Below are 21,878 nucleotides of genomic sequence, written 5' to 3' on the forward strand. Positions count from 1 at the left end.
ATTTTGTAAAACAGACTTATGTTTATAGGATGTACTACAGTAAAAACAATATGTCTTTATTTGTATGTAGGTTATGTCACAGTAACTCATTGATTGATATCGCTTTCTGTTTTGGTATTCATGGCCATTCATTCTCTGCGAGTATTTATATAGTGTAGTGGATACATTCTGTTTCTGTGGAAACTTGGTTAGTGTCATCCTCATTTTTATAGACATTAATGTACTGGTCAGATTCTGGTTTAGGTATGGGTGTTATATATGAATGGGGGAATTCTGCTATAGCCAATACCAGGGGACATGAGTGGTGAGATTACATTAACCAAATTACCATACCAACTATAAACTATATTTAACTATAAACCGTGATCAAGGTCAACGAAACTGGCTGCAACATTTTCAATTTTGCCATGGCTTTTAAAGATTTCGAACATCTTGACTTTTTCTCCGAGTTTTGCGTAATGTTGCATCTTCACTATTAGCTGAGCAGTAATTTGTTACTTAGATGACACTTTTTATTGGGACACTATCTAAGTTACATGATACATATGGAGTACAAAAAGCAAATAATGCACAAAAATGTGTTATAGTAAACATGGACAAACATTCTGAAAATCACCATAATAACTTTTCTTTGGGTAAAGTAACATTAAGTGAAACAAAGTACATGAAGTTAAACAACAGTTGAAGTTGAAAATGGCTGATAGATCAAACAATATATATCGATCGTTTCACTCACTCAGCTTACGTTATTATAACCGCTATTATAACCGGCATCAATTATTGTAAGATATCAGGCTATATCAAGCTGCTTACGTAATTATTTTTATTTCTGATTGTTAATGGTAGGCCTCTGTTATGTTTACCACTGACATCAGATTCTCTTTGACCAAATATTTTAAGATTCTTGGAAGCCTACCTTTCAAACAGAGCTACTTTCCTTTGACTTTCTACCTTTTCTGCTTTGATTGAAGTATGCTGTTGTTTACATGAAGTGTTTACAATACTGGTGTACTTTTGTTTACCGAGGCTGACATTGTTTATGTTTGCTACCGTTTCTTTTTCAACAGAGATGGTGTACATGCTGCTGAGATCTTATATATATATTATACAGTACAGAAACCGTTATAAATTTGCTTGGACTGGTTCCTCACTTGAATATAAACATTACTTTTCTAGAATGAAGTTGATGTTTTTATAAATGGTGTGTATGGAAGGCATCTGGGAGTGATGTTGAAAACAGAATGATACTGTTCTAAATTACAGGAGTTTTTGATTGAGGTTGGGCACCACAGATTACTGCTATCTGAAAAGATGATCAGTTGTGGCAATTTCTTTTTAAGAGAATTGAATAGGAAAAGCTATTGGTAGAAAAGCTTTTGATACAGCAATCAAAATTCAGGATTATTTTATATAACAGGAAATCTCAGTATTTTAGGAATGTTATTTTTTACAGTATTTTTCTTCCACCCCCCACCAAAAGAATTGTTTTTTTTTTCTCTTAACTTGCTTAATTTCTTTAATGAACTTGCCCAAATTTCATTTTTTGGGACTGTCCATTATCAATTTAAGGTATGTCAAGGTGAAAATTTTAAGTGATATATAATATGGTCTGTTAATTGATAGTATAGAAGCTGGTCAGGCTCCACAGATTTACAGCCTTGCTGTCTCCCTGATAATTGGTTGCAATTGCTAATCACTTTCTATTCACCAGCAGGGAAAGGGTGCTAATAATTATTTAATTTGAGCATACCTTGTTCTTTAAAGGGTGTTATTTAATTTGAGTGTCTGTACCATAATAATGATTATTAGATTTAATTATTTATTCAGTCTTTATAATTTAGTCTCTCTATTTTTGTTAGATCATTAGCCCTTGCCATCGATTTATCTAAGTCAGTCTAGCGGAAAATTAAGAGAAAGGAGCTACTTGATGTAAGCCCACGTTTATGACCAATTTAACAGGTTTCATAATTCCAATAAATTTTGTTCTCATATAATAACATTTATGATAGGAAAATTTGTGTTTTAGTATTGTCTGAAGTCAATCATTTTTACTTGATTTATATATTCAGTAACTTTTGTAATGTGAGAAAGTTTTAACAAAACTGTAATTGATCAGTCACCATAGATTTCATTTTGTTTCTGGTTGGGCAGCTTGTGTAAATGAGTATAACACTTTCTAATCCCCTGCTAGTGATTGAAAAATCAACAGAATGTGGAAATACTGATGTTAAATCAATAGTGAATAGTTTAACATCAATAGTGAATAGTAGTGAATAGTAGTAGTACTTTTATTTCCGTATTGGCTGGCATGTTAGTATTTTTTTCTTTACGCTGAAATCTAATGAGAATTGGTGAAAAATTAGAACTCAAGGTACATCAGTAGAGCATGTTAAACAGTGTACACTCGCTGGGATTGTATGTGCTGGTGTGAATAACAGAAGCTAAAATAGTCGGATTGAAGTTGTACCATGGAAATAATTATTGGCCTGGAATGTTAATAATTACAGTGTTATTGGCGGCATTTGATGTAGATTTTCTTCACAGACTTTTATCGAAAATACTGTTGCAACATTTTTACATAAAGTTCAGCGTGGCATTCCAGGATTTTTGTACATAGTAGGAATATTAATGAAAGAATTGCAAGTACTGAGAACGGATCTAAATTGCGAGGGAGATATATTGGGTAATTGTGAAAAAGGATTTATTAACTAATCTAAAGGTAAAACATTTTTTTTACCAGGAATAGTTGATGAGTTGTTGAGCTTGATGTAAATGATAAAATTATGACACTTAAAGTGATATATAATATGGTCTGTTAATTGATAGTATAGAAGCTGGTCAGGCTCCACAGATTTACAGCCTTGCTGTCTCCCTGATAATTGGTTGCAATTGCTAATCACTTTCGATTCACCAGCAGGGTTAGGGTGTTAATAATTATTTAATTTGAGCATACCTTGTTCTTTAAAGGGTGTTATTTAATTTGAGTGTCTGTACCACAATAATGATTATTAGATTTAATTATTCAGTCTTTATAATTTAGTTTCTCTATTTTTGTTAGATCATTAGCCCTTGCCATCGATTTATCTAAGTCAGTCTAGCGGAAAATTAAGAGAAAGGAGCTACTTGATGTTAGCCCACGTTTATGACCAATTTAACAGGTTTCATAATTCCAATAAATTTTGTTCTCGTACAATAACATTTATGATAGGAAAATTTGTATTTTAGTATTTTCTGAAGTCAATCATTTTTACTTGATTTATATATATAGTAACTTTTGTAATGTGAGAAAGTTTTAACAAAACTGTAATTGATCAATCACCATAGATTTCATTTTGTTTCTGGTTGGGCAGCTTGTGTAAATGAGTATAACACTTTCTAATCCCCAGCTAGTGATTGAAAAATCAACAGAATGTGGCAAAACTGATGTTAAATCAATAGTGAATAGTTTAACATCAATAGTGAATAGTAGTGAATAGTTGTACTTTTATTTCCGTATTGGCTGGCATGTTAGTATTTTTTTCTTTACGCTGAAATCTAATGAGAATTGGTGAAAAATTAGAACTCAAGGTACATCAGTAGAGCATGTTAAACAGTGTACACTCGCTAGGATTGTATGTGCTGGTGTGAATAACAGACGCTAAAATCGTTGGATTGAAGTTGTACCATGGAAATAATTATTGGCGTGGAATGTTAATAATTACAGTGTTATTGGCGGCATTTGATGTAGATTTTCTTCACAGACTTTTATCGAAAATACTGTTGCAACATTTTTACATAAAGTTCAGCGTGGCATTCCAGGATTTTTGTACATAGTAGGAATATTAATGAAAGAATTGCAAGTACTGAGAACGGATCTAAATTGCGAGGGAGATATATTGGGTAATTGTGAAAAAGGATTTATTACTAATCTAAAGGTAAAACATTTTTTTACCAGGAATAGTTGATGAGTTGTTAAGCTTGATGTAAATGATAAAATTATGACACTTAATATAATTTAATGAAATTAAGAACAAGTTGTTGTAGTAAAATTAGTATGGGGAAGATTGTGAATAGAAAAATATCTTTCTTAATTGAATAGAGTAATGATTACGTGAAAATGTTAAATGGAGGAAAAAACCCGCAATAAAATAATTTGTTATTATTTTTGTATGTTTGAGTATAGAAGAAAATTGTTGTTGAAGTTTTTGTTCGAAAATTCTGTTTTGGCTTCCATGTCATTGTTAATGGTGAAAAATGAAAGATTAGCACGGCCTTCCGCATCTTGTAGTTTAGTGATGTGATTAATCATTGTTCTTGTGAATCAGAATGTAGGTCTTATCATAGGGGGAGGTGAACTTGACAGAATTTATCTTCTTCCCTGTCAGCTATTATGTCTCAAACTTCTGCTAGTGCTGTTAGGTGAGGAAGTTACTGTGTTGTCTGCTTTTTTGTCCGTCTGCTCATGCACATGTCTGTTTTCATTCATTATCAGCATGATTAAAAGATAATTATTTAAAAAATCATTCAACATTAGCACATACATATAACATACATCTAATTTTGTCCTTCTGCTCAAATTTCCATCTTCCTACATGCCCGTCTGCTACTTGTATGTCTGTCTGCTGTAACTTATGCGTCTGCTCACTCTGCTGCATTATTTTCCATCTTCTTAAATGTCCGTTTGTCCATCTGCTGTTACTTTTTTGTCTGTTGTTTCTTGTATTGTCTGTCTGCTGTTTACATGTCTTTCTGTTATTTACATGTATTTCTGCTATTTACATTACTATTGTCTTTTTGCTGCTCACATTCATCTGCTGCTTACAAGTCCATCTGCTATTTACATGTCTTTATAATTCTTACTTGTCTGTCTGTCTGTAGCTTTCATATGCAATGTTTACATATACATATGTTTACATGTCCATCTATTCACAATCATGTCCATCTGCACTGTTTACATGTCCATCTGCACTGCACTTGTCTCGCTGTTTCCTTGACCATATTGCTTACATGTTCTTGTGTCCATTTTTTCATTTGTGTGTCCATCTGTACATTCTTTAAATGCTCTACAAATAATAAATCATAATGTTCTCATGATAAACTGTGTCTTAATTATACTGATGTTGTTACTTAAAGCTTCTGAAAGTTCAAAGTTTTTGCTATGAACAGGATGTTAAAGATTGTTCTCAGATGTATCAAATGTGCTTTTTGAAGGATTTGAAAAGATAAACAAAAACATAGGAATGATTTATCAGATGGGTAACTAAAAGTAGTTATAAAGCTAATTCTAGGGTATTTCATTTCATGTAGATTCTGTTTACAAATTTGGATGTTGATTAAATCTATATTATGATATTGAATATACATTTTCAGTGAAGAACCTTTTTAAAAATGATCTTAAACTTTGATTGTAATGTATAACAACAATTATTTCTTTCTATACTTTAATATTATATTCAACATTTATTTGTATGGATATTTTGTATAGAGATGTTTTTTTGATACGGATATTTTGTTCCGACATTTTCCTTATTCTCTTGAATACATTGATTATTCCGGTGCTTTGAGCAAATCTCCCTGATTGATGGCAGAAATGCAAATGCATTTGGTTGTAGGAAAGCATAGTTGATTATAGCTGTCTCAAACTGGATCACTTGTTGACTAGGACACAAATATTGGTCGATTTTTTTAATATCAAGTCTTTTATATTTATGTTGCTATACGACACGTAATAACTTCAATGAAATTTTAAGGAAACATTTTTGAATGAAAGATGGTAGAATTTCCAATATTGCTTTTTTATCCAATTATTTTGTCTTAAAAAGTGAAAGAATATGATGTATGTGTCTATTCTAATAAACTTGCATTTAAAAAAAAAAGAGAGGGAGAGAAAAAAAAACCGATGCTGTCAAATAGATATTTCTTAAGATGAATGTAGGGGAAAATATAAAGCACAAACTTTCTTCAGAAAGGTCACAGTTGAAAGGATTGGGGATATGGAGACTTGATTGCAATAGCAGAGTACAAGAACAGTAATTCTATTTATCTGACGCTTTTTAACCTTTAACCTGTGCTAGTGAAATGAATTCCAGAGCAAGGTCATTGAGGATACTTGTTTGAATTTCTGAAAATATGCCTGAATTTTATTTTTAAGAATTTTTCCTCAAAACTCATATAAAGCTTGAAATTGGAGAAATGAAAAGAAATTTGAAAAACGAGTTATTGCACTATTACTAACAAAGGTGAAAGTTGTAATTTTTCAATGTTTTATGGTTTTAGAAATATAAGTTGTGTTTTAGAAAGAATAAATCTTGGAATGTGGAGTAGAACTCTTTGTTTTTGTTCCTCAGTAGACAACATTACCATCATAAGACACCTTATCTTAACAATTTGCACTTCAACAGATGTGAATAGATCTGAGATTATACAGTAGTGCACTCTCAAACTTTCACTACATGCCAAAATACGAGTGTGTTTTCGGAGAAGAAAAATCTGCTGCTTTGAAAGAAAATATCTGCACTTTTATATATAGACAGCCTTTGTTGTTTGCCCGCGTGTAATCAATTAATGAACTTGATGTATGGTGTATTGTGTGGCGAAACATTTTTATTTCGAATAAATGGTACGTTTTTGTGGTGTGGTTAATAAGGCGCAGGTTCGGGACAAAAGCTCGGGTTGCAAGGGTCGTTCCGGTGCGAGGCCTTGAACACACTGTGAACATAAATAATCGCTTAATTATTCGTTCAATATTTGATAGGGATGAAATGGAAAATGGATTGTTTTTATCGATTTTGATATTTTAGAAATATAAATGACATGCATAAAAGGGCATTGTTTATTCTTACATGAGATTGTGGTTTCATTGTGATACTTTCCTTACAGTCTCTCGAGTGAAATTAATAAAGTTTCAGTATTCATTTTCTAGCCTAGATTAGATTTTCGTGTGCTAGTGTTTCTGTGTTTATTCAATAGTTAAAAAGGCAATATTTCAAAATGGTCCCAGGTGATGTTAAATAGAGTGTCAGGTTATAGTTAATTTGAGTCATAATTGTATAGTACGTTCTCACTGAGCCAGTATCTAATGATACATCTATATAATGGGAATGGGTGACTGGTATATACAAACAAATTTCTAGCTTTTTTGACTGATAAATTTGGATAAAATTGTTTACGATTTTGAAGTCATCATATTTTTCTATTTTTGTTTTGTTTTTGCTTTCAATGATAAGTGAAGCCTTGGGGAATAAGTGAACAATGTTGATTGAAACTTGAATAGGGGAGAAAAAGTATGAACAAAATGTTTTGTTTTGTTAGAAAATTAAGATCCATTAAAACGAGTTGGACAGTTATAGCTGATATTTTCGGCTATTTTAACAGTTAGAACTGTGTTGTATGATGAAACATACACTGTACCACATTGTCATCAACGTAACAGTAGTTCATGCATATAGTAATTATTATAATGTATTTTGTTGGTTATTTAACAATTAACCAGGTTATATTGTCGAAACATGTTGTTGGGAATGAGTAAATGTGTAGTCAACAATATATGTGTAGGTTTGTTAATAATAGCCTATATGAGCCATGTCACGACAAAACCAACATAGTGGGTTTGCGACCAGCATGGATCCAGACCAGCCTGCACGTCAGTGCAGTCTGATCAGGATCCATGCTGTTCGCTATCAGTTCTCTACTTGTAATAGAGTTGGTAAGCGAACAGCATGGATCCTGATCAGACTGAGCGGATGCGCAGTCTGGTCTGGATCCATGCTGGTCGCAAACGCACTATGTTGGTTTTGTTGTGACGCGGCTCATATGTGTTATGAACGATGATTTAATGTGTTCTATATGTGTTATGAATGATGATTTAATGTGTTTTATTTATATTTTCAGCGAGGCTCAGACGAACTCATGTCTCACAGTCCAATGGTTACGACAAATGGTACAGGGCTCAGTCCCTCACAGAATGAAGTCAATGATGCCAAAAAGGTAACACTATAGATACATTATTGCTTCATTGGGATGGAGGATATACATTGTAGGTCCTTCCATGTTATTTACGGTTATATATGTGTAGCCCTACTAACGTGTAACATTATTTATGTGTAGCGTTTAATCTACGTAATTTATGATAGTGGCTTCCCAGGCTGGCAGCAATGTTCATGCAATTTTGACTACATACTAAAATTGTTTGAGGCCCAGTTTTATTATTTTGATATTGAATGCCCTTAATCTCATATTGGGCAGTTCCAAAATGAAAAGTATGACAAGTCCATTTCACAAAATCAGGGTGGTCTTCTAAGTAATACAAAGTGGTTTTATGTTAAATGATGAATAAGAGCCTGGTGAATGGGATGTCACTATGTTACCCAGTAAAGCATTTTAGATGGCCTTCTTTGAAGCACCTATGCCAATTTGAAGAATCAGAATTTTTTTTGCTGAAAAACAAAGTTTGAAAAGTAAAAAATAAATCATCTTGCTTAGAAGCTGATTGTCATAAGGTTTTTGATACTGATACAGCAATGCCGACTTCATTAGTATTATAGGTGTGATAGGTTCAGTGCCAGGGAATGATGGCTCAGAATGTCAAGCATGCCTGTGGTTTGGGCTATAACACTGGTATAAACATTCTAAAACTAACAAAATGTCAAATAATATCAGTAGGAAGTTATGAAGAAATTAGCGGCATGTCATACTAGCTAAATATCGATGAGCGTAGTAATGATAGACGTAAATGTACAAATGTACGTGTTTAGTAGATAATGATAGTCAGTGTCCGAGGCGTTAACCGTACATTACATTGTTTCCTATCCTGTGAGAACCTTTATGTGCATTAAATGAACGCTGTTACTTGTCAACTTTACTTGTTACTGTGTGAACCTTTATGTGTCTTAAACGAGGCTTTTAAAGTACAAATGAAACATAGTTAAACCTCCCACCCGCCCCCCATAAAAACGCATTTACTTACCATTATGACAGTTTTGATAGATCATGGTTTTCATCTGACCGCAGAAATAACATGCAATGCACATTAAAGGTTCTAATCTCGGACAGGTTTTGCCCATCATGTTGAGAAATTTTTACTGACAGCTTCATTATTGCTAATGACTAGGTTTTTACAAAGTGATTACTTGCACTATTTTTTCTAGAGGTATGGAGATTTATTCAGGAAGTTAGAGATACAAAAAACTGATGGGCTTTGTTACTTAATTATCAGTTATTATTTAGGAGGAAAATTCCTTAATTTGAAGCAATACAGGAATGGTGATTGGTTGTTAGAATTAAATAATTGTTCTAAATCAAGGCAACAGAGGTCACGTTGAGATTTTTGTAAGAATTGTCAGCAATGTCTGTCAAATTTTCCAAATTATTTGAGTATATATCTTTTTTAGGGAGCTTTATTATAAATATTTTGAAGCTTTCAATTTCATACAATTTGAAGCATTTTTAATGATTTAGAAAAATGATGAATTATTCAAACTGCATGAATTCTCGTTAAGGATGAAAAAAAAAAGATCAGAAACTATTTCCATTATTCATACTTTGTATGAGCACCTTTTGTGTAATTCATTTCAATAAAGGAATACAATGGGAGATGATTTGATGAAAAAAGCACAGATCGATAATTGTATTCATTGGCAGTTATTTAAAATTGATGTGATTTTCCACATTGTATCGGCCAAGAAAATGCTAATAAAGCCAAGTTCATATAATTCAGATTAGAAATAGGTCTATTATTACGGTATAAATGCAAGATGACAATGACATCTATTTGTTACTAAAAAAAAAAATCAAGGCCACCCTTCACGTCCCATAAAGTCTGATCAGAGTTTAGTATTTGCTCGATTTTTTACCTCCATTCAATAAGAATGCCTAAATAAAAAAATAAAAAATTGAAATTAAGACAGTCTATTTTTTGGAAGTGGTTTTTTCTTTTTTTTTCAAGTAGAAATATTCATTTAAGTGTCCATCTATGAAAATTAGGTCATTCATAAAGTCAGAGGAATAGCTTCAGTTGGTCAAATATATTTACAAATAAAGTGTCAGACATTGCAATTAGCAGGAAGGTAACAAATCCACTTGTTTTCCTCTAAAACCACTAATGAAACAAATCAGCAAAAAGTTGTTGGTGCCCTCAAAAAGTACTTAAGAAACAAAAAGTACAAAAGTCCGAAAAGTCCACTTTGCCCTCAAAAATCGCTAAGGAAACAGAAAGAGAAGAATGTCTGTGATTATAATTATCACCATGTTTCCTTGTGTGTTGACTTCTACTTTATTTCCTGCAAATGTCTGTCAGCTGTCGGGGAATCAGTGACAAGATAAAAAGGGCCAAAAGCCCAATGTTGTCATTATTATTTCAGTAGATCCTGAATGTTTCCTAATTGTATCACGCAATTTCAAGTCAGAGGCATTGATCAGCCTTTCTGATAACACAGATAAAACATGCATACTAGGAAGTGTGTGCTGATTGATTAATAGGGAAGGTTTTAAGATTTTTATTGTATTTTATAGCACCTTTATACTTGGCAAAGTATCATCTCCTTATAATTGCATGTAATCAGGTCTCATCTTTAAACAATTTTGCACGTTTTTTCATGAGATCTTATTAATTTAAGCAGCAATTACCAAGAAGAAATTGGTTATCTGAATTTATTAATGGCATGTTTTTAAGTGTAATTCTGTTCTTTACTGAATTATTTGAAAGTTGGAAGTCTGTAGCCCTGTTTGGTTATGCCACTGGGATTATTTCAGTGTTGAAAAGGGAAATGATATGTCCTAATTTTATAAAAGATGGGTGGTCCAAAGTGAGAAATGGAATGGAATTTATAAGTAATTAGTGGGTTGTGTTGGCAGTTGGTAATTCAAGTGGCAGCCCATTTTAACAGGTATTGGGATGACAGGATGTTATAGGTGGAGTGGGTGGGTGGGTTATACACAGAGTTGATGGATTTGCAGTGTACAGATAGAGATTTGCAGTAGTGCAAACAGTGGTAACATTGATAAGAAATACACCAATTTATTCGTAGTAAATTGATTCAGTCATAATTGTTGATTTACTTAGAATAAAGTTATAAAGTTTTATCGTTCTCAGGAAAATACTGAGATAAAAAAACCCATAAAAGCATAAAATGTTCTTAGTAAATTTACCATCTCAAAGTATCTGTAGGAATAGAAATATTTAATTTGCTTCATAAGATGAAGATTTGATGTGGATTTCATGTCTAAAATATCTGAAGTTTCGTTTCATTAATTTTCTGAGATATTTTCTCATAACATTAGGTAGTTATGGATGATAAACCTCTGGCTGTGTTATAGTAATTACCAGGGTTAATGATTGACATTCTAGTGTGTGTAATTGTCTCCCTTTGCTATAAAATTAATTCTACCAAATAGATTTACCATAAGTATAGCATCTTATGTTACACATAGAGTGCAAGAGACCTGATGATGATAAAACTGGAATGAGTCAATCCCCAGTCCACCAGAATCTATGCTTCATTTGTAGAAACATGGAAAAGAAATTTTTCACCTGTTGAAATTGTGTATTGGATTTGGCCAGCTTTGATTTTGGAACAGCTCATTCAAAGTTCGAGGGATTTCCCAATATCAAAATACAATAATTGAGTTTCCAACAGTATACAAGGCCTGAAAAGACTGTACGGATGAGCAGACTGGCCTGGCTCTATACTGATGACAAAGGCTAAGTCATTTATGACCCGAGCAGGCTATAAGGGTTTGGTTGAATTCTATTAATAGCCACTCAAATATGGTAATGTTAAAAATTTGGGACATTCTTCAATTACGTCTTCTACAAACTTGAAAGTCATTGCTCTGTTCATTAATTATAACCCTCAAAAGTAATATCTTAATACCATTGTAATTATTATTTTATTTAAAAATACATCATCAGGTTCAAATCACACACAAAACAGCAGCAACAACAAAATATTCAAATCATGAAAAAGGGCATACAATTTCATTTAAAAGTCTGAAAACTTTGTAACCTGTAACAATTTAAAGCTTACAAAACATCAAAAATGTCCCCAATAAACTATGGTCATTCATTCTAAAAGTTGATTTTATTTTATGCAAGGGTACAGATCGGATGATTTATTTTATATAAAAACTCAAACATGTTCGTAAAAAAAGTATGTCTTAACAAATTGTAGTATTCTGTGCTATATAAAATTTGATAAAGGTTGAATATCCCTTTTAGTGTCATAAGAATATTAATATCGTCTGTCGTCACGTCTCGAGTGACCCGAATTAGATCTTTAATCTTTTAAACAATTTCAAAAACGTAAAATTAATCAAAATGATATTCTCTTGTTTGAACGAGGTCAAATTCAGTGCTGACAGATTAGACCCAATATACTGTATGCCGTATAAAAATAGGTTTTTACTTAGTAACAGGGAAAATATTTATGCGTAATTTAAAATCGCACAAGGTGTTTTTACTTCATTATCAGCATTATTACATGACTTAAATGAAGTTTATGTCAATGAAAAAATGTTGAAATTGAGTGGGCGAGGTTTTGAAAAGATTGTATGAACTGTATTGTCATGCTTTTTGAAATAAGAGCATGATTATTAAATTGTGGATTTTGAAATAAGTCTCATATATTTTTACTTGTCTCATTTTGTTAATTTTATTTATTGCTAATTTTTTTTTATTCAATTTTGATTGTATTTCTAGTGCAAAAAAAGGGGAAAATCCGATACCTATTATAGGTCAATACACAATCATGTAATGTCTTGCTTTGAATATAATTTTATACTTAAAGCTTAAAATTTTTATATTTGAGGATCGAAAAATTGAATGTTTAAACAGTAAATATGAACTAGTAACCTTGACCCTGAAGGCTTTAAATTGAAAAATATGTCCTTGGCTAGTACTTTTCTTGGACTGTGAAATGTTAATTTAATTCTTTAATAATTTTTAAAGCCCTGACAAGCATTTTGCATTTATTTAAAAAAAAGAAAGATAATTTATACAATGTCCTCTTTTCCATTGAAAATATGGCTGACTTTCTGCTTGTTTCAGACTTTTACATGATTTAATATAATACATGTATATTGATGCCACTGAAGTTGAGTTACCAAGTAAATTATTATACAAATAATTTCTATAATACCCTCACTCAGCCTTCTGGAACCGAGAATGATCAACCATTGCCACCTGAGTATTGAGCCAGGCCAGTCTGCACAGTAGTGCAGTCCGGACAGAATCTATACTGTTGGCTGACCAAATTTAGATTTTCATCTTGATATCCCTAAATTTGATAATGGACAGTTCCAAAAATAAAAGCTGGACGAATCCATTACATAAATTCAGCAGTTTCAGGGTTTAAAAAAAAGAGAAAAAGACAACTTGATATGATGATGAATCTCTGACTGTTTTTTCTTGAATTTCGATGATTTTTCTCCAGAACTTTGAGTTAAGAAAAAATATGGATGATATAGTTTTAGGTTACCCAGTCTGTACTTTGAGGGATTATTCAAGAACACATGACCGATGTACTACTGTCCAAGTATGAGCTTAAATGAGAGATGTTTTCACCTAAGCCATTGCTAGTGAAGACATGGCTATTCATCATAGGCTATTTGCCTGTCTTGAATGGATTCCCTAGCCATTATATCTCTGGGATATTTCACATATATGGCTACTAGTGAATATATCACACACATACAAAATACTTTTAGAAGATTGACAGCTCATTTTGTTCCCATTTTTCAGCGGATATTCATCATTTGTTTTCTTATGTATATTATCTAGAACCAGATTATTTCGGAGTATATTGTCACATGACGTGATAGTAACATATTGAAAAATGACAATAAATGACTTTCTTTTCTAATTCTACAAACTGGCCACATGTAGGGTAGGAAATGAGTTGAACTCAAAGAACCCTGTAAGAAACTGAGAAGTTTCCCTAAATATTTGTTGATTTTAGTTCTTTAGGTGGTTAAAATAGAATTTATTGTTCTATTCATAGAGCTTGTCACATGTGGTTGTGGGTTTGAATCCTGAAATGGACTGTTTTTTAGCTCGACTTTTCTATGAAAAGGGGAGCTATCCTACTCGCCCCGGCGTCGGCGTCGGCGTCACACCTTGGTTAAGTTTTTCGTACCACCCCACTTTATTTCAGAAGTATTACAAGTATGGCTTTGAAACTTACCATACTTGTTCACCATCATAACCTCCATCTACAGACAAGAGTACATAACTCTGTCAAGGTTTTTGACAGAATTATGGCCCTTTTTTGACTTAGAAAGTGTATTGAGCTTGGTTAAGTTTTTTGTACCACCTCACTTTATTTCAAAACCATTGGAGGTATTGCTTTGAAACTGACCATACTTGTTTACCATCACGACCTTCATCAACAGACAAGAGGACATAACTCTGTCAAGGTTTTTGACAGAATTATGCCCCTTTTTGACTTAGAAAATACATTGAATATGGGTAAAATCCACTTATTGCCTTAACCCTTTGAGATATTGCTTTGAAACTTTTAATGCTATTTCACATCATTACCCCCATCTGTACGCAAGAGAAGGTAACTCTGTCAAGGATTTGTTTTAAAAATTAAGGCCTTTTATCGACTTAGAATCTTGGTTAAGTTTTTAGTACCAGTCCACTTTTTGACTGAACTGTTTGAGATATTAATTTGAAAGTTGGAATACTTGTTTCCTTCATGATTCCCAAACATGTCCAGGAGAAGGTAATTCTGTCAAAGATTTTATTTGAATTATGGCCCTTAACTGTCAATGTTTTGTATTATAGGCAAGCACTAAAAAACTTAAAAAATCTAAAAAAATTCATTCCTATCCACTTGTTCACTTTACCATAAATTATGTCATAATAAAATAATTCTTCACTAAATATCTTAATGCTCATGGCCATTGTTCACTTTAAAAATACAGAGATTCTTGTATTGCCTTTTACTGCAAAAACTTTTTTTATTGGCAAGCAATAAAAAAGTCGAGCGCGCTGTCTTACGGACAGCTCTTGTTTATAAGGCTTGTACTAAATTAAATAAATATAAAAAGAGGCATTATACCTGTATTAAAGCGGTTATAATGTCACACCTTATAAGCCACCCCAACAAATCCTGAGACTCCTGCATACTAATATTGACCTTGCTTTAACATTTTTGACTCGATCACAAATTACAGCAAACATAGGTTAAATAATTTTACGAAAATGTATCAGCTAGACACTAGCTTCATAATTAAATGACTTAATAAGAAAAGAATGCAATATATTTTGTCAATCTATATTAATAAAAAAATATACTAATGTGAAATGTCTGACCTGTCATTGAATAAAAAAGTTAATGATGATAGGTTTAAGGAAATAGATCTTTCTTTTTATTAATTCCCTCACATTCACCTTAAACCTTTAATTAGCTTATGTTTTGTTGGTTGCTATGGCAACAAATGGCCATCATTTTATATAGTTGAAGTTGTGTTATGAATTTTGACTTGCTTGTCATAAATGCCCTTTTAAAGAGCTTTTATATCCCAAGTGCTTTGTTAATTTTAACAATGTTTGGACAGTTTTCACTTTACAAAAATCGCCTGGCAGATCGGTTAGGTAAATATTTACGCAACACTTTTAATCAGAAAGTATAGGAAAAGGTTGCAGTTTATCGAACATTAAAAGATTTGAATTGCAATCAATTTTAAATAGATTTTAGTAACAATTAAGGTAGATTTTTACAAAAGATAATTTAATTTTGATTTCGTTTCTTTCTGACAAGAGAACAAATGTGCCAGTCACTGTTGGACCATAAAAACGATTGTTGTAGATAACGAAAAATTTAATGTGCTTTGAAAAATGCACTTAATGTTAAATGTGATTTGTTATTATTATAAATGCCTTTAAATTTATTTTAAACCTTCAGTTTTTACTAATGTATTTTGATTATGGGTTCGCTCACATGTTTGCTTGTGTGATCAAGGTTAATTTTTACAGAACAAAAATCCCTATGGGACTTTCAGTCCGGAAATAAGTCATGATATTGTCTACCTGATATTTCCTTTATTCCAAGAGAAATCAATTTTTCTGTAATAAACATAGATTACATAGAAATATTTTGTAGAAATTTAAGAACATTTGCATGGGACTTGAATTTGAAAAAGACATTTCACAAGGAATTTAACTAAAAATCTCTGGGTTTTTAAAGGGGTCTGCTTGCCATCATTGCTATTTTACTATACACTACTCCAATCAAAAGCAGGTTTGTTTAAAGCCAATCACTTCCAGCCAATCAGAATACAGCTTTTATTGAGTCACAATCGACAATGAAGCCTATTTTTGGCATCATGCCTCCTACTTAACTCTCACTTAATCTTATCTGACTTAAAACAAAATGTGTGCAATATAATAACAGTAGTCATCATTTGTAGCATACCTTTTCCATATAATGCAAGTAAAGTTAAGTACATCATTAAAAAGAAATATGAAAAAACATATTCCGTTTGACTACATATTTTTCAAACAATCAAAGAAATATATTATTTTATTCTTCGGATAAATAATGATACGAATGATTGACTTTCATATTTTTACAACCTATTTTAATGGGTTAGCCAGCTGCATAGTTGTCATATTTGTCAGTATGTTAACAATAACATACTTTCATTACCTTTCTTATGGCGAAGGTCTATATCCTAAAAAGATGAAAACTTGAAGAAAGTAAGTCTTCAACAAGTTGTCTTACTGTAACACTTACATATCTTACACTTGCTACATATCTTAAGTACATATCTTACACTTGCTACATATCTTAAGTAGACTAGTCCATCTTTATCTGGACATAAATTTGTTCATTATTTTTAGGGAAAATTTCAAAATAAGTAACTCAGACTGCATAGTAAACAGTGTGGACCATAATCAGATGGTACAAATAAGCCAACTGTTGATGGTCTGCACTCAGATCGCATGGGTAGACTCTGTTGCTGCTAGTATGCTAAGGGTCAAAGCTACCACTCCATCTGTCGAGAAATAAAAATATATTCATGATCAAGATATAGGTTGATGTTATATAAAATAATGAAATAAGTGTCTGGCAAGACTATTCAATACCATTCATAAAATGTGACCAGACTTGAAGAATTCTTATTCAGCTCAAAATTGGAACATTTATTTTACAAGGATATGTATGTTTATTGTAAAGTTAGAAGACATAGATGTTAATAGTTATAAAATTAAGTATTAGGTATAATTATATATAATTATATATCCCTGCTAAACATTCACTGTCTGACACTTGAACAGCTCTTTAAGTCTGTCGATAGTTACTTGAAAGTCTATTAATAAGAATTATTTGTAACTGTAACATGTACATGTATTTAAGCCTAAAACTTATATGGCTGACTTAAATTGCCCTTTGATTTATAGCTGCCATATTAACAATAATATCAGAATGACAGTGCACTATCAATAAATTTTGTATTTTGCTTAATTTCCGTGTACAAGATAAAATATCGTGCCAGCTGTGACTATAGAGTAACAGGACCCCTTGATATATAATCCTGGTAATGCTACATGTAATATGAATGTAAATACACCTAATTTCAAATATTTGTACGATATAAGTTATAAATAATGATGTTACAATGGTAACATAAGTTAGGAATATAAATGATATTGCTCGTATAAGTGGCCGGATAAATAATTATTGATGTATCATATGTGTATTTATGTTATTCGCAACTTATATATTCGATGTTTTGTACCAATTTCTCATCGCATAAATTTTTGTAATATTTGGCAACCTCTTTTTGAAATGGGATTATGTTGTGTTGCCTGGCTATTGTAATTACGAGGCTCATTGTTAATTGTTTACATATATATATGTATAAAACAGCCATTGATTGTGTGAATTTGTGAAAAAGCTGTTGCCGCAACATGTCTTGTTTGTTTTTCCTTTTTCCACTGTTTTAATGTCTTGAGTCACCAGATTTTCCCATAGAATATTCACAGTGTTAAATGTAGCATTCAGATACATGTATCGTGCTACAAAATCACTGGATGGTGTATAGTGATTGCCCTCGATTATGATTTTCCTTTTAAATATATACTTTATTTAAAGAAAACGGCCTTCTTCTTGACGTTTGTTTTGGGAAGTGACAATGTAATTCTAGCAAGATTAAATTGTAATTAATTCTCCCAGCACTTGTCTCCTGATGTTAATGAATGTCTCGGAAAATTATATAGTTGATTTGACTGGAGAATAATTGATCGAAAGTTTTGGACATTTTCTATAATAAGGGATGACAATTCCATGATGGCCGCCAGTGGGACAGACTTGGCTTGTCTGTACGCGATCAATAATTGTTTTTCCGTTCAGGAAATGGAATTGTTAGCAAGCCTAGGCGAACATGGCCTTAATGAATGTAATGTGATAAAATTGTCATTTAATTTACAGTGCAATGAAGTTGGGGTAAATTCTGCGGTCATTTGTTACTGTCATTTTGGACATTCAAAATGAAATTGGTTAACAGTATATTGTTGCTTCAAGTGTTAGTTCAGGCGTCGTCTTTTATTACTGAAAGTTAAAAAAAAACATACTTGAGTGACAAGTTCTATCAATATAATATTGCTGTAAATAATGTAAATCTGATAGTAGACGTATCAGCATTGAGTCAGTCACAGCTCTGTGTTATATAACATACAGGTTTGGAGCAGACGGCAAATTTTCTAGAGGGGGAATATTAATACGAGCATAAAATGACAGGGACTCTTGAAATTTTCAAAAGATAAGAATAATATACTGTCTGCTGCAAAACGTTTATCTACAGCTAGATTGAAATGATTAAAAATTTTACATCTTTTCTGTGATAGCTGTCTATAAGAAAAGTTTACAAATAGCAGTTTACACAGCCAAGTTGGCATAAGATTTTAAAAGTTATGTATAAATTACCTTGTGGGTGTTTTATTACATTGTGTAAACGTTTGTGCGTTTATATTTGCAGGTGAAGCTTGAAAACACAACAAACACAACGCCGTCCAAGGTGATCCATTTACGGAGCTTACCTAATGATGTCACAGACTCCGAGGTCGTACAGCTGGGTATACCGTTCGGCAAAATGTCAAATGTCTTGTTACTTAAACAGAAAAATCAGGTACATCAGATGTTTGATACAAAATAAGCTATATAGAAACATAAAATGTTAGAACATTTTGATTAAATAATGCCTTGAAGATGAAATAGATTTGACCATGCCGATGTTAACTTCAATTATATTGTTGAATATTTTGCGGTGCTTTAAAGTTAAAAAATATTCATTGAAAGTGACGTCAGTAAGCTGTGATTTTAGCATAAGCACTCTGTAATACATACATAAGTTACTACAAATATACATCATAGCCGTGAAGTTTTTTTTGTAACAAAATCATGCCCAATCTTTTTCATATGCACAGATAATAGAAATCCCCTTTGCTAGAAATATCTTTATTCTATATTGCGAAGTGTGACATGTTTTTTGCCACAAGCATTATGCAAGGTATCATACTGCCCTGTAAGGCTTGAAATCGCTGAGTAATTGTACCAACTATTTTAATTTTACAATGTTGCAAGGAAAGTGCGCTGGTTATGTGCACTTGTTTTTCTGTGCGGAATTAATACTGGTTAACAGTGATAATTAACTCGCATAATTTATGTTTTGATCAAAAAGCAGCCGAAATGTTACTAGTTTTATACACTCTCTGTAACAGAATACAATGACTCTAATTGAAAAATATCATATACCGAGGGCATCATTTGATGTAGTTTCTGCTTTGTTGGATTGTTCTGGTAGAAAATCCATTTTCTAATGTGTCATTACTAATTGATAGTAAATATGATGAGCTCAATTAATAATTTCCCATAATTGTCATGTGAATGGTTATCCTATAGATACCTTGGGGAAATTAAATAAATATTGCTTAGTAACGAGCACTGATCATTTTACACGAACTTTTCTATTACCAACAGATCGTATTGCAAGAATGTCACTAGTGACTGGAAATAACGTTAGCCGTGGAAACTGCCGTAGCCATCTTTCATATTTATATAACGACTATATGACATTAATGACTAGCTGACATTCTTCGACAATTAGTCGAAATTATTTTCTGGTATTAATGTTTTGCCCATATAAGGTTAAAATATGTAATAAAAAAAAGTAGTTATTGGTTATTGTACTTTTAAGACAAGTCTACGCAATAACTGCAAAGAAACTTGTGGTGTGTTATAGATCTACGCAACACAGATTGTTTTATGTTATCATTACAACTTTTAATTTTGTTTTCTTACCAAATATCGAGACATTTTCATCACTTTAGTGCAGTAACGGTCCAAGTCTGTCTAAATTTTAATGGAAGTTAACTGGTTATTGCACTAAGATGACGTAAAAATTGTTTGTTTCAACAGTGATGTAATTTAGTTTTTCCTCGCTGTATTCCATGAGTAATATTGTAAGCGGGAGACTTTTAAAGTTAATATCTGATAATAAAATACTGTTTCCTGGCGTTGTCTGAAGGGCATAGACAGCGCATAGGAACCGAATAGGAATTTCTGAAGATGTCCCCAGGACTTGATTTATTGCAAATGAATTTACATTTATTTGCCAGCCGGGCTTGTAATAGAAGTAAATTGGTGCCGACTGATGATTGATAAATTTACCTTGTTGGTATCTCCACTGTTTTGTGCAATCTTTAATTCAATATGCATGCAGTTAATAATTTTGGATTCTGAAGATTACGTCAATTTTAGTAAGAATGTTTTTCAAGAATCCTAACAAGAAATTCCATTTTCATTCCAAAGATATTTTTTATTGCTATGTTAGAATCTGCTCTGAGAGAATAAATAAACATTTGCACTTGTATATTGCTGCTTTGCATATGATAAACATCAATTTACCTGTAAATGTATATGAAATTGTGTAAAAATAATATAACGTTATTAATTGAAATTAAAATGAAAAGAAAAAAAGCATGATATTTGGAGACAGTTTTAGCAAAAAGTCTCCAATATTCAGCACATAATTATGAATTATTTAAAAAAAGTGAACAAAATATAAATATTTTTTGTGCAAAATATTCGACTAGCATTTTGATAGGTTTTAGGTTTTGTGATGATTTTATGGATACTCCACCCACTTTTAATTGTGGTCGAGGGGTTAGAGTCGATGACTTCTAATCCAGTTACCTCTCTGGTGTAGGTTCGATCCATGGGAGATGCTTTGGTAGTTTAGCATGGAGGAAGGTAGTCTAGTACTGGTGTAACTCTCCAGGAACGATGGTAAGGAAACTACCCGCCTATACTGTTGGGAAAAGGCGTAAAATGAAACAAACGAACAAATAATCAGAAATCGTCCTTTTAGTTTTGGTACATTGGGGATGATTTTTATCAGGATACTACCATAATGTCCTACCCATAACCCACAAACCATTATCTTTATTTTTATAAGTATTATTTTATTCCAAATTTATATTTACAGGCTTTCTTAGAGTTTGAGGACGAGTCTGTGGCAACAACATTTGTAAATTACTACACAAAGATGCCGTGTCAAATACGTGGCAAACAGGTCTACGTTCAGTTCTCGCAACATAAAGAACTCAAAACAGATCAGGCACATTCATTTCAGGTGAGCATTTTGTTACCATGAGTTCTTATATCTGAACAAAGGCAGAATTGATACAACTCAACATGCAAGTGTGTAAAAATCAAAGTAACAAAATTAGATTTACATTGAAACATGTAGTGTAATCTTTCCTTTTGGTGTTGAAATTTATCAGCAATCGTTAGAAGTTCAAAGACTTCTGCAGAGAAAATGACATGTATAATGTAAAAAATAACAACAACAATAATACAAAAAAAAAACAACAACAAAAAAACAGTTGAATAATG

At 32.1% G+C, this 21,878-nt stretch overlaps 1 protein-coding gene across 15 annotated transcripts in view; it reads left to right on the forward strand.

The window, feature by feature from the left end:
• The window catches only part of LOC132758137 (polypyrimidine tract-binding protein 1-like), a 132,270-nt gene that overhangs the window by 75,820 nt on the left and 34,572 nt on the right, over positions 1–21,878 (forward strand). For 14 of the 15 annotated variants that reach the window (XM_060749664.1, XM_060749665.1, XM_060749653.1 and 11 more), the window contains 3 exons: positions 7,870–7,965; positions 18,961–19,110; positions 21,469–21,615. In XM_060749664.1, the coding sequence (XP_060605647.1) occupies positions 7,870–7,965; positions 18,961–19,110; positions 21,469–21,615 (393 nt within the window). Of the gene's footprint in view, positions 1–3,609; positions 3,915–7,869; positions 7,966–18,960; positions 19,111–21,468; positions 21,616–21,878 lie in introns of those variants that run through there. The other variant, XM_060749662.1, reaches the window with a different exon arrangement.

Source organism: Ruditapes philippinarum, unplaced genomic scaffold (genome assembly GCF_026571515.1).
Source record: "Ruditapes philippinarum isolate M1 unplaced genomic scaffold, ASM2657151v2 ctg680_1_1_1_1, whole genome shotgun sequence".
Taxonomy (NCBI): Eukaryota; Metazoa; Mollusca; class Bivalvia; order Venerida; family Veneridae; genus Ruditapes; species Ruditapes philippinarum.